Here is a 12,786-nt window from a genome sequence, read left to right as displayed (position 1 = left end):
TGAGGAAACATTTTGCACTTCAGTCAATGACTTCCCAAACCACCGCCTGGTTTGTTGGTTCTGTTTCTCAATTAGTTCCCGGAACTCACGCAATGTTGCGCCTCTGGGTTTAGAAACTCTTCGCCACAACTACTGGTGGAGAGCGAATCACATTCGCCATTTAAATAACCAGCTGTCGACCGCGGAAGAATGTTTTACCACAGTACACAGCGGCTTTATCAGCTGAAGATGGCGGACGGGGAGAATATCCTTGTTGGAGCTAGTTCCAGCAATTCAACTAATGAAGAACCAGATTCAAAAAAGGCCAAAATGAGCATGGCCATAGAATGTGGACTCAAAATTGTTCAGACTAAGCAAGTTACGTATGGGCCAGAGGCTGGTGAGAGTTTGGCGGCGGCGATTTCTGCGCAGCCAAAGGAGAAGGAGATTGAGCCGGTGATGTCGGTAGGACAGGCCTCAGCAGCAGCACCAGGCGGAGACAATGGGCTGCTGGTCTTCGAGCCTCAGGAAAGTGTAGTGAATTTAGACAAGGCGTCTGGACCCACGGCGGAGCCTGCAGGTAGGATAATTTAGCTAGCTAGTATGCCAAGTTTTTTGGCGCACTCGATCGTTGCATGTCTGGTTAACGTTAGATTGCTCCACCTAGTTGGATACCAATTGGGCTAGCTTTGTAACTAAGTTACTACTAGGTAGCTCCGCAGCACGTCAGCCTGAAGTTTGAAACGAACAAACTTTGCGTGCATTACGCAAGATATACGACTTTATTAGCCAATGCTTTTACCCACCCGGCCATAAAAATGTAACTACATTTAGCGGGAGAGCTAGCTAACTATCAACATTGGCTATTTGGCTAGTCATTTTATGCAATTTTAGTTTTTATTGCACATTTTAAGGAATGCAAAAATACAGTCCATAATTTAGTTGTTTTCGGAGTAGATACTGTTCATTAAATTAATCAACAAAACGATCACTTCCCATCGTGTCCTCTGAGTGTCTTGACCCTGATGATGAGGAGCTTAAACCCAAATGCATTTGCCTCCCCAGACGGTGTCAATGAGGATGATGACCGATCCTCACATGCAAGTTCCAGTGACTGGACACCTCAACCACAGATAGGTACAAGATGACAAATAAACCCTATTTTTTAATACACCAGTTTTAGTACACAATTCAATGCAACCCAGGTCATGTTCAAGATACAATAACATGTTTTAAGCTATTTAAATGTATTGATGTTTTTTTTTTCTTCTCAAATTAGGTTCCTACAGTTTTATCCAGCAACACATCATGAGAGAGACTGATCCAAGAACAATATTGAAAGACTTACTTCCTCCAGAGACTGTGCTTCCACCGGACTTGGATGACATGACGCTGTGGCAGATCATCATCAACATTTCGGAGCCTCCTAAAAGAAAGAAGCGGAAAGACATAAACACCCTGGAGGACGTGGTTCGGATACTCCATGAAAGCAAAAAGATCCTTGTGCTTACTGGTGCTGGAGTATGTATTGCAGGGAACACATTAAGTAGGGTGTCCAACCACTCTGCTCAGAGTGGGTAAAAATGTGCTTTGGTGATGAAATTTCACTTCCTTATGTTATGAAATACATTTTTACCAAGGCGTACGATTATTCATATTCTTAATCGTCAGTGGGGTTTTCCTCAAACCTATCATTAACATTATAGCCAAAAGTTAGACTTCGTAACCTAATACATCCAATAAGTAACGAGTTCTGTTGACATAGCGATGCAGGTTTCTCGTGACAACTTTTGAAGATTTTACATTTTGTGGTCGTCGTCCTCCAAGTTTGTTTCTGCAGGTCGCAAATTGGCATGACCCGAGCTGAATTAAGTGTAAAACGGCTTTGAATATGAAAAGCTACATATGCTCTGTTGCCATTTCATGTGAGACATTTTTGAAAAACAAATGTCTAATTAATGGAAAATGTATAGTAAAATATGAAAATAGTACATGTCATGTCTCAATCGATATCCATCTTACCTCTGTTTTATGTCCTGCGGATTTGAGAAGAATGATGACAATTTCAATGGGGAAAGTGAGCCTGACGGGTAGCCAGTAGCCTTCATTTTTGCACAGAATCCAGCTTGCTGGCGCAATGACATTTTCCAGAATGTTATTTTTTTTCTGGTCTCTGATTTAGTCACCCTAATTGTGGCCATCATACAAGGGTAAAATTTCCTTTTGAACGGATTACGATAGACATGAGGTTTGGAAAAATTTACATATTTAAGCCATTTGTCAAAAAATATGTTTTTAATTGGACACCCTACATTATGTTTTGCTGTGTCTATTTGTATAGCTTTCACAGTTGCCGTATTAGAACTTATGGTTTGTTGTTTTTCCTCAGGTGTCTGTTTCTTGTGGAATACCAGACTTTCGATCCAGAGATGGCATTTATGCAAGGCTTGCAATAGATTTCCCAGATCTTCCAGACCCTCAAGCAATGTTTGATATAGAGTACTTCAGAAGAGACCCAAGGCCCTTTTTCAAGTTTGCTAAGGTTTGTGGATTTAAAGTGTTGTATATAAACTCAGCAAATAAATAAACGTCCCTTTTTCAGGACCCTAATTTGTAAAAATACGAGTAACTTCACAGATCTTCATTGTAAAGGGTTTAAACACTGTTTCCCGTGCTTGTTCAATGAACCATAAACAATGAATGAACATGCACCTGTGAAACGGTCGTTAAGACACTAACAGCTTCCAGACGCTAGGAAATTAAGGTCACAGTTATGAAGACTTAGGACACTGGAAAGGCCTTTCTACTGTTAATGAAAAACACCAAAAGAAAGATGCCCAGGGTAGGGTCCCTGCTCATCTGTGTGAATGTGCCTTAGGCATGCTGCAAGGAGGCGTGAGGACTGCAGATGTGGCCAGGGCAATAAATGGCAATGTCCGTACTGTGAGACGACTAAGGCCGCGCTACAGGGAGACAGGATGGACAGGTGATTGTCCTCACTGTGGCAGACCACGTGTAACAACACCTGCACAGGATCGAGACATCCGAACATCACACCTGTGGGACAGGTACAGGATGGCAACAACAACTGCCCGAGTTATACCAGGAACGCACAATCCCTCAATCAGTGCTCAGACTGTCCGCTATAGGTTGAGAGGCTGGACTGAGGGCTTGTAGGCCTGTTGTAAATGCAGGTCCTCACCAGACATCACCGGCAACAACTTTGCCTATCGGTACAAACCTACTGTCGCTGGACCAGACAGGACTGGCAAAAAGTGCTCTTCACTGACAAGTCGCAGTTTTGTCTCACCACGAGTGATGGTCAGATTCGCGTTTATTGTTGAAAGAATGTGTTCCACCGAGACCTGTACTCTGGTGCGGGATCGATTTTGAGGTGGAGGGTCCCTTCCTGGTCTGGGGCGGTGTGTCACAGAATCATCGGACTAAGCTTGTTGTCATTGCAGGCAATCTCAACACTGTGCGTTACAGAGAAGACATCCTCCTCCCTCATGTGGTACCCTTCCTGCAGGCTCATCCTGACATGACCCTTCAGCATGACAATGCCACCAACCATACTGCTCGTTCTGTGTGTGATTTCCTGCAAGACAGGAATGTCGGTGTTCTGCCGTGGCCAGTGAAGAGCCCGGATCTCAATCCCATTGAGCACATCTAGAACCTTTTGGATCGGAGGGTGAGGGCTAGGGCCATTCCCCCCAGAAATGTCCAGGAACTTGCAGGTGCCTTTGTGGAAGAGTGGGGTGACATCTCACAGCAAGAACTGGCACATCTGGTGCAGTCTATGAGGAGGAGATGTACTGCAGTACTTCATGCAGCTGGTGGCCACACCAGATACTGACTTAATTTTGATTTTGCACCCCCCCCCAACACACACATTATTAAATTTATGTTATTCACATGTCTGTGGAACTTGTTCAGTTTGTCTGTTGTTGAATCTTATGTTCATACAAATATTTACACATGTTAAGTTTGCTGAAAATACAGTGAGAGGACGTTTCTTTTTTTTGCAGAGTTATTTTATACACTGCTCAAAAAAATAAAGGGAACACTAAAATAACACATCCTAGATCTGAATGAATGAAATATTCTTATTAAATACTTTTTTCTTTACATAGTTGAATGTGCTGACAACAAAATCACACAAAAATGATCAATGGAAATCAAATTTATCAACCCATGGAGGTCTGGATTTGGAGTCCCACTCAAAATTAAAGTGGAAAACCACACTACAGGCTGATCCAACTTTGATGTAATGTCCTTAAAACAAGTCAAAATGAGGCTCAGTAGTGTGTGTGGCCTCCACGTGCCTGTATGACCTCCCTACAACTCCTGGGCATGCTCCTGATGAGGTGGCGGATGTCTCCTGAGGGATCTCCTCCCAGACCTGGACTAAAGCATCCGCCAACTCCTGGACAGTCTGTGGTGCAACGTGGCGTTGGTGGATGGAGCGAGACATGATGTCCCAGATGTGCTCAATTGGATTCAGGTCTGGGGAACGGGCGGGCCAGTCCATAGCATCAATGCCTTCCTCTTGCAGGAACTGCTGACACACTCCAGCCACATGAGGTCTAGCATGGTCTTGCATTAGGAGGAACCCAGGGCCAACCGCACCAGCATATGGTCTCACAAGGGGTCTGAGGATCTTATCTCTGTACCTAATGACAGTCAGGCTACCTCTGGCGAGCACATGGAGGGCTGGGTGGCCCCCCAAAGAAATCCCACACCATGACTGACCCACCACCAAACCGGTCATGCTGGAGGTTGTTGCAGGCAGCAGAACGTTCTCCACGGCGTCTCCAGACTGTCACGTCTGTCACGTGCTCAGTGTGAACCTGTTTTCATCTGTGAAGAGCACAGGGCGCCAGTGGCGAATTTGCCAATCTTGGTGTTGGCAAATGCCAAATGTCCTGCACGGTGTTGGGCTGTAAGCACAACCCCCACCTGTGGACGTCGGCCCTCATACCAACCTCATGGAGTCTGTTTCTGACCGTTTGAGCAGACACATGCACATTTGTGGCCTGCTGGAGGTCATTTTGCAGGGCTCTGACAGTGCTCCTCCTTGCACAAAGGCGGAGGTGGCGGTCCTGCTGCTTGGTTGTTGCCCTCCTACGGCCTCCTCCACGTCTCCTGATGTACTGGCCTGTCTCCTGGTAGCGCCTCCATGCTCTGGATACTACGCTGACAGACACAGCAAACCTTGCCACAGCTCGCATTGATGTGCCATCGTGGATGAGCTGCACTACCTGAGCCACTTGTGTGGGTTGTAGACTTCGTCTCATGCTACCACTAGAGTGAAAGCACCGCCAGCGTTGAAAAGTGACCAAAACATCAGCCAGGAAGCATAGGAACTGAGAAGTGGTCTGTGGTCACCACCTGCAGAACCTCTCCTTTATTGGGGGTGTCTTGCTAATTGCCTATAATTTCCACCTGTTGTCTATTCCATTTGCACAACAGCATGTGCCTTTTATTGTCAATCAGTGTTGCTTCCTATGTGGACAGTTTGATTTCACAGAAGTGTGATTGACTTGGAGTTACATTGTGTTGTTTAAGTGTTGCCTTTTATTTTTTTGAGCAGTGTATATAGTTGAAGTTTACATACACTTAGGTTGGAGTCATTAAAACTAGTTTTTCAACCACTCCACAAATTTCTTGTTAACAAACTATAGTTTTGGCAAGTCGGTTGTTTACAGACATTATTTAATTTATAAGTCGGTGTATCACAATTCTGAAATGAATTGTCAGAAGTTTACATACGCTAAGTTGACTGTGCCTTTTAACTGCTTGGAAAATTCCAGAGAATGATGTCATGGCTTTAGAAGCTTCTGATATGATGTCAAATATCCTTTTAACTTAAGTAAATTGGAGGTGTACCTTGTGGATGTATTTCAAGGCCTACTTTCAAACTCAGTGCCTCTTGATTTTCCCATGATGTCAAGCGAAATGAAATCAGCCAAGACTTCAGAAAAAAATTGTAGACCTCCATAAGTCTGGTTCATCCTTGGGAGCAATTTCAAAACGCCTGAAGGTGGGCAGGGTACCTTAGTGGTTAGAGCGTTGGACTAGTAACCGGAAGGTTGCAAGTTCAAACCCCCGAGCTGACAAGGTACAAATCTGTCGTTCTGCCCCTGAACAGGCACTGTTCCTAGGCCGTCATTGAAAATAAGAATTTGTTCTTAACTGACTTGCCTAGTTAAATAAAGGTAAAAAAAATAAAAAGGTTCCTCGTTTATCTGTACAAACAATAGTAAGCAAGTATAAACACCATGGGACCACACAGGCGTCATACCGCTCAGGAAGGTGACGCATTCTGTCTCCTAGAGATGAATGTACTTTGGGGCGAAAAATGCAAATCAATCCCAGAACAGCAGCAAAGGACCTTGTGAAGATGCTGGAGGAATCTGGTACAAAAGTATCAATATCCACAGTAAAACCGGTCCTTTATTGACATAACCTGAAAGGTCTCTCAGCAAGGAAGAAGCCACTGCTATAAAACCGCCATAAAAAAGCCAGACTATGGTTTGCAACTGCACATGGGGACAAAGATGGTTCTTTTTGGAGAGATGTCCTCTGTTCTGATGAAATAAAAAATATGACTGTTTGGCCATAATGACCATTGTTATGTTTGGAGGAAAAAGGGGGAGGCTTGCAAGCCGAAGAACACTATCCCAACCTTGAAGCACGGGGTTGGCAGCAGCATGTTGTGGGGGTGCTTTGCTGCAAGAGGGACTGGTGTACTTCACAAATTAGATGGCACCATGAGATGGAAAATTATGTGGATATATTGAAGCTATATATTATGTGGATACATCTCAAGACATCAGTCAGGAAGTTAAAGCTTGGTCGCAAATGGTTCTTCCAAATGGACAATGACCCCAAGCATACTTCCAAAGTTGTGGCAAACTGGCTTAAGGACAACAAAGTCAGGGTATTGGAGTGGCCATCACAAAGCCCTGACCTCAATCCTATAGAACATTTGTGGGCAGAACTGAAAAAGCGTGTGTGAGCAAGGAGGCCTACAAACCTGACTCAGTTACACCTGCTCAGTCAGGAGGAATGGGCCAAAATTCACCCAACTTATTGTGGGAAGCTACCTGAATCATTTGACCTAGTTTAAACAATTTAAAGGCAATGCTACCAAATTCTAATTTTATTTTACCAGGCAAGTCAGTTAACAACTAATTTGTATTTTCAATGACGGCCTAGGAACAGTGTTCAGGGGCAGAACGACAGATTTGTACCTTGTCAGCTCGGGGATTTGAACTTGCAACCTTCCGGTTACTAGTCCAACGCTCTAACCACTAGGCTACCCTGCCGCCCCTAATTGAGTTTATGTAAACTTCTGACCCACTGGGAATGTGATGAATGAAATAAAAGCTGAAATAAATAATTCTCTCTCCTATTATTCTGACATTTCACCTTCTTAAAATAAAGTGGTGATCCTTAACTCACCTAAAACAGGAAATCTTTACAAGGATTAAATGTCAGGAACTGTGGAAAACTGAGTTTAAATGTATTTGGCTAAGGTGTATGTAAAGTTACGACTTCAACTGTGCATATATACAGTGGAAACTTATTAGGTACACCCATCTAGTCCTGGGTCGGACCTCCCCCTTTGCCTCCAGAACAGCCTGATTTCTTCGGGGCATGGAAACATTGATCAAATGGTATCAAGGGAGCTAACGTGTGCCAGGATAACATTCCCCACACCTTTACACCACCAGCCTGTACCATATACACCAAACAAATGGAGCCGTGGACTCGTGCTGCTTACACCAAATCCTGACTCTGCCATCAGCATTACAAAACAGGAACTGGGATTTGTTTGACCAGGCCATGTTTTTCCAGTGTTGGTGATCGCGTGCCCGCTGGAGCCACTTTTTCTTGTTTTTAGCTGATAGGAGTGGAACCCGTTGTGGTCGTCTGCTGCAATAGCCCATCTGTGACAAGGACCGACGAGTTGTGCGTTCCGAGATGCCGTTCTGCACACCACTTGTACTGCACCGTTATTGGCCTGCTTGTAACCCGCCTGTTAGCTACCACGATCCTTGCCATTCTCCTTCGACCTCGCTCATCAACGAGTTGTTTTCACCCACAGGACTGCCACTGACTGGATGTTTGTTTGTCGCACCGTTCTTGGTAAACCCTAATCGCCTGTCTGCCTGCTTTATATAGCAAGCCACGGCCACGTGACTCACTGTCTGCAGGAGTGAGACATTTTTTGTGAACTGGGTGGTGTACCTAATAAACTGGACCCTGAGTGTGTATTTTTGTGTGTGTGTATTAGTACCAGTCAAAAAAACCTTGAATGAGTAGGTGTGTCCAAACTTCTGACTGATACAGTATATTAGATTAAATGATTACTATCACTTGTTTTGGTATGCGAGATGGTTATGATTGCTCTGCTCTCTTGTAGGAGATCTATCCTGGACAGTTCCAACCTTCGCCCTGTCACAAATTCATATCTATGCTGGGCAAACATGGGAAGCTACTACGCAACTACACCCAAAACATTGACACTCTTGAACAAGTGGCTGGGGTTCAGAGGATCATCCAGTGTCATGGTACATACTGTAATATACACAGTGATCAGAACATTAGGAACACCTTCCTGATATTGAGTTGCATCCCCTTTTTTGCCATCAGAACAGCCTCAATTTGTCAGGGCATGGACTCCAACAAGGTGTCAAAAGCATTCCAAACGGGATGATGGCCCAGGTTGATGACAATGCTTCCAACATTTGTTAAATTGGCTGGATGTTCTTTGGGTGGTGGACAATTCTTGATACACATGGGAAACTGTTGAGTGTGAAAAACCCAGCAGCGTTGTAGTTCTTGACACACTCAAACCGGTGCGCCAGGCACCTACTACCATACCCCGTTCAAAGGCACTTAAATGTTTTGTCTTGCCCATTCACCCTCTGAGTGACACACACACACAATCAGTTTCCATTTTCTCAAGACTTAAAAGTCCTATAACCTGTCTCCTCCCCTTCAGCTACACTGAAGGATCATAACTTTCACCTGGTCAGTCTGTCATGGAATGGTGTTCCTAATATTTTGTATACTCTGTCTATGTCAAACATATAATACTATGCCAAACATATCATACTATGCTAAGTGTTTTATGGTTCTGGGTCTAATATTAACCACAAACTCCTCTGTATTTCAGGGTCTTTTGCAACCGCTTCCTGTCTCATCTGTAAACACAAGGTTGACTGTGAGGCTGTAAGGGAAGACATTTTTAATCAGGTATTGGCAAGAATGGTTCCTGTTAATATTCACCAGTGTCAAATCTGTGAATGTATGTATACTGTTGGACAGACTTGTGGCATTTTGAAGTTATCAGCCTATCTTGTACAGTAGCATCCAGTCTGCTGAATTGTCATTTATTTTTTTTGTTTTCATATTGAATACAAATATCTGTTCTAGGTTGTCCCTCACTGTCCACGGTGTCGAGATATTCCCCTGGCGATCATGAAGCCAGATATTGTCTTCTTCGGAGAGAATCTTCCAGAACTGTTCCACAGAGCAATGAAGCAGGATAAGGATGAAGTGGACCTCCTTATCGTCATTGGGTCCTCACTGAAAGTGCGACCTGTGGCTCTCATCCCAAGTATGTTGAAAATAAAATGTGTGGGTTTTTTAGATGCCCAAGATGAGCAATGCTATTACCAATGTTATCATGTTATTACCAGTATTAGTCTTGATCTCGAGCTATGCATGTGTAACAGGTGAACTCTCTTTCCATCCAGCCTCCATTCCTCATGAAGTGCCTCAAGTCCTGATTAATCGGGAGCAGCTGCCTCACCTCAACTTTGACGTGGAGCTACTTGGGGACTGTGACGTCATCGTTAACGAGCTCTGCCATCGGTTGGGCGGAGACTTTGAGCAACTGTGCTACAACTCCTTAAGACTCAGTGAGATCACAGAGAAACCCCCGCGGTCACAGACACCTTGTGAGGCCTTGTCCACTCACAGTAAGCCAACAGAAGAAGAACAGAAGACCCGTCACACAGACTCATCGTTCGGTGCCTCAGAGGAGACGGACACTCATACGGTCACAGACACTCCAGAAGGCGACAGAGTACCAACAGAACCTTGTCCGACTGCGCAGAATGACACAGACACATCTGAAGTCGATGGAGTACCATCGGTGCCCTATCCAAAGACAAAGATTGTCTCTGACACGCTTGAAGTTGGAGTACCAACAGAACCCTGTCCAAAGACTCAGAATGTCACAGGCACCCTGGAAGTCAACAGAGTAGCGACAGAGCCCTGTCCGAAAGACACTCTTGAATTCGATGCAGTGCCATTAGAGCCTAGTCCAAAAGTGCAGATTGTCCCAGAGGCTCCAGAAGAGCCTTGTTCAAAGACTCAGTCCCCCAATGAGGAGAGAATGGAGATTTCAGATTCTCCGTCAGCGGACACGCAAAGGGAAGAACCCTCTGGATTAAATGACCAACATGTCAACCTTGAAGTTCGCCGACGATGCTGGATGAGTCGAATCAGTCGAAGTCCTATCAGCAAGCGCCTTGAGAGTAAAATTTGAAGTGTTAATTTACCTCAGATTTTGTGCAAAATTGTGAAATTATTTTTCCACAACCTTTTGATGATAATACGTCTTGTCATGTTATGATGACAAAACGTGTTTCCATATTGTAAACTTCATCCTAAATTCAATGTCTTTTCTCCCAGCTTCTCAATACCTATTCCAAGCACCAAATCACTACATCTTCCACGGGGCAGAAGTGTATTCCAACTCGGAGGACGAGACATCCAGCTCCTGCGGGAGCAACAGTGAGGACTCCAGCCTGGAGGAGGAGGACGACGAGGAAGAAGACAGCGATGCCGAGGAGGACCAGAGCACACCAGCAGAGGAGGGCGAGGGCTGCCTCATTGACATAGTAACACACAAGCAAGCCTGCGAGGGCACTTCGAGTGTGAAGCAGATGGAGAGTACAGACAAAAATGTCCAGAACACCACAGACCTTTAGAAAAACAAAGCACTTGCAGTCTTTTTTACAAATATTTGTTTTGTATATTTTTGTCCACCCACAGCACCTCATATTATACATTTTTCATAAAGTCTAGATTGCATTGATACTTTTGCATGCATGTGCTGAAAATTAGTTCTTCGTTGTCTTCTGTCTGACCACATTAACAAGCTGCAGGTGGTTTGTTTACACGTTTTGTGTAATACAATTAAATAAACAGCAGCTCAACTCAACCAATCCACTTCAGAAGGTTAATGGTGAAGAAAGCAACAGAAAAAAAACATAGACCAAAGAATAATTCCCCCCCCCCCCCATACACCCAACAGTTTTTGCATTAAATCTTAAAAACCTTGTCTTTGACTTACCCACCACCTGAAGTGTAAAGAATATATTGAGCGGTGGCATTGTTTTCCTTACGATATTTGGCAGCTACTTTTTACAGTCAAGCTTTTATTATTTTTGTACTTTGTAACATGTAAGAGACATACTCAGCAAAGAGCAGGTGATGGTTTTCTAAATGAAATTGAAAACGTTATACGTTGTGCAAACATAAAGCCTTATCTGTGTTCAATGAGCTTTCATTGGAGCAAATGTCACTTTTTTTTCTTCCTGTTCAGCAGTTTGACGCGTTTGTTCATGTTTCCTCGGTTGTATGAGCTATTTGGTCGATGTGACTGATTGTCTCCTATTCACTCTTTCCTGAGAAATGTCCAGCCCTAACACAGACCCTGTAGAGCTATACAAGTGTTCTGGGATATGTTTAATATGAGCCAAATTTACTCTTTTAAGCAACTCATTCGAATGAAATTCAAATATTTGTTTTGTTTTGAGCTTGATAGTTAAATTGCTAAAATGTTCATTCATAGTAGGCCTTTTCCTTATTTTCATGAGAACACCACAGAAATAGTCTAATTTATCACAAGGTGTGACAACACACTGTTGTGTAGAAAATGGATATAGATATGAGAGTTGCATGCTATTTGACATTTGATGTCCCAAGTTTAGTTTGAGAAGACCACCACAGGTAAGTGCATGCAGTTCAGATACTGCAGCAGCGCCATTGGAGCTGGTTTTACACAAATGGAGGGACAACATTTACATGGTTGAACTAAGATGATTACAATTACATTTAAGAGTTATTATAATCAGTATGCTGATGTGTGAGAGTCGGCTTTTGTTATGCTCTGCAGTGTTTATTTTTTACATCAAAACATTTATTTTTCATGTTTTCTTTAAAAATGTATCTGCTATATTTATATTTGGTTTAATAACACCATACACCAACAAATAGGCCATAATATAGCACATAGTCTCATTTGAGGTTACCCTTTATGTAAATATGACTGCCTGTATTTAATTGATAATGTATACTGTATTTACAGTATAGGCCTATGTTTTTAAAGTTCTTATGCCTGCAAAAGTCACACAGAAAGAGTTGTGTTTTTGTCTAAAATTACTAATAAAAATTCGGTCAAAATGGCATGTGTCAAACTATTGTTGTCAAAATAATGTCATTCTAATATTAGGCTGCGTACATTGCGTTGTGGAACGTCCAATGGAACGGTGCTGTACTGAATGACCAGTTGAACAACGGGAAGGGTTTGGGGAACGCTGTCAGCACGACCACTGTCACGATACGTCAGTCGTTGCTTCAAGCCACACCAGAGATACCTTTGAGCGCGGCACTAGAGAAGAGATTGTGTGACGATTCGTTTAGTAACCGCGTGACGCACTATGACAACGTGAACGCAATTGGTCGACAGTCTGCTTGGTAAGGCGTTACACGTTCCTCCAT

At 43.5% G+C, this 12,786-nt stretch overlaps 1 protein-coding gene across 1 annotated transcript; it reads left to right on the top strand.

Moving 5' to 3' along the window:
- Positions 1–60: 60 nt before the first annotated feature.
- Positions 61–12,471, top strand: LOC115135319 (NAD-dependent protein deacetylase sirtuin-1-like). The gene is made up of 9 exons (XM_029669886.2): positions 61–559; positions 1,045–1,116; positions 1,259–1,500; positions 2,369–2,521; positions 8,411–8,558; positions 9,167–9,246; positions 9,427–9,610; positions 9,750–10,535; positions 10,693–12,471. The coding sequence occupies exons 1-9, from the start codon at positions 190–192 to the stop codon at positions 10,989–10,991; spliced, it is 2,334 nt and encodes a 777-aa protein (XP_029525746.1). The 5' UTR covers positions 61–189; the 3' UTR covers positions 10,992–12,471.
- Positions 12,472–12,786: the final 315 nt, after the last annotated feature.

The sequence above is a fragment of the Oncorhynchus nerka genome, linkage group LG10 (assembly GCF_034236695.1).
Source record: "Oncorhynchus nerka isolate Pitt River linkage group LG10, Oner_Uvic_2.0, whole genome shotgun sequence".
Classification (NCBI taxonomy): Eukaryota; Metazoa; Chordata; class Actinopteri; order Salmoniformes; family Salmonidae; genus Oncorhynchus; species Oncorhynchus nerka.
Note: the sequence above shows the minus strand (reverse complement) of the source record. Positions and strands in the feature narration are given on the sequence as shown.

Bases quoted from the DNA above. Each gene is read 5' to 3' on its own strand.
- LOC115135319 (XM_029669886.2), top strand. From the start codon at position 190: ATGTTTTACCACAGTACACAGCGGCTTTATCAGCTGAAGATGGCGGAC. The intron at 2,522-8,410 runs GTTTGTGGATTT...GCTCTCTTGTAG, and splicing joins CCTTTTTCAAGTTTGCTAAG to GAGATCTATCCTGGACAGTT. The intron at 9,247-9,426 runs GTATTGGCAAGA...TATCTGTTCTAG, and splicing joins GGGAAGACATTTTTAATCAG to GTTGTCCCTCACTGTCCACG.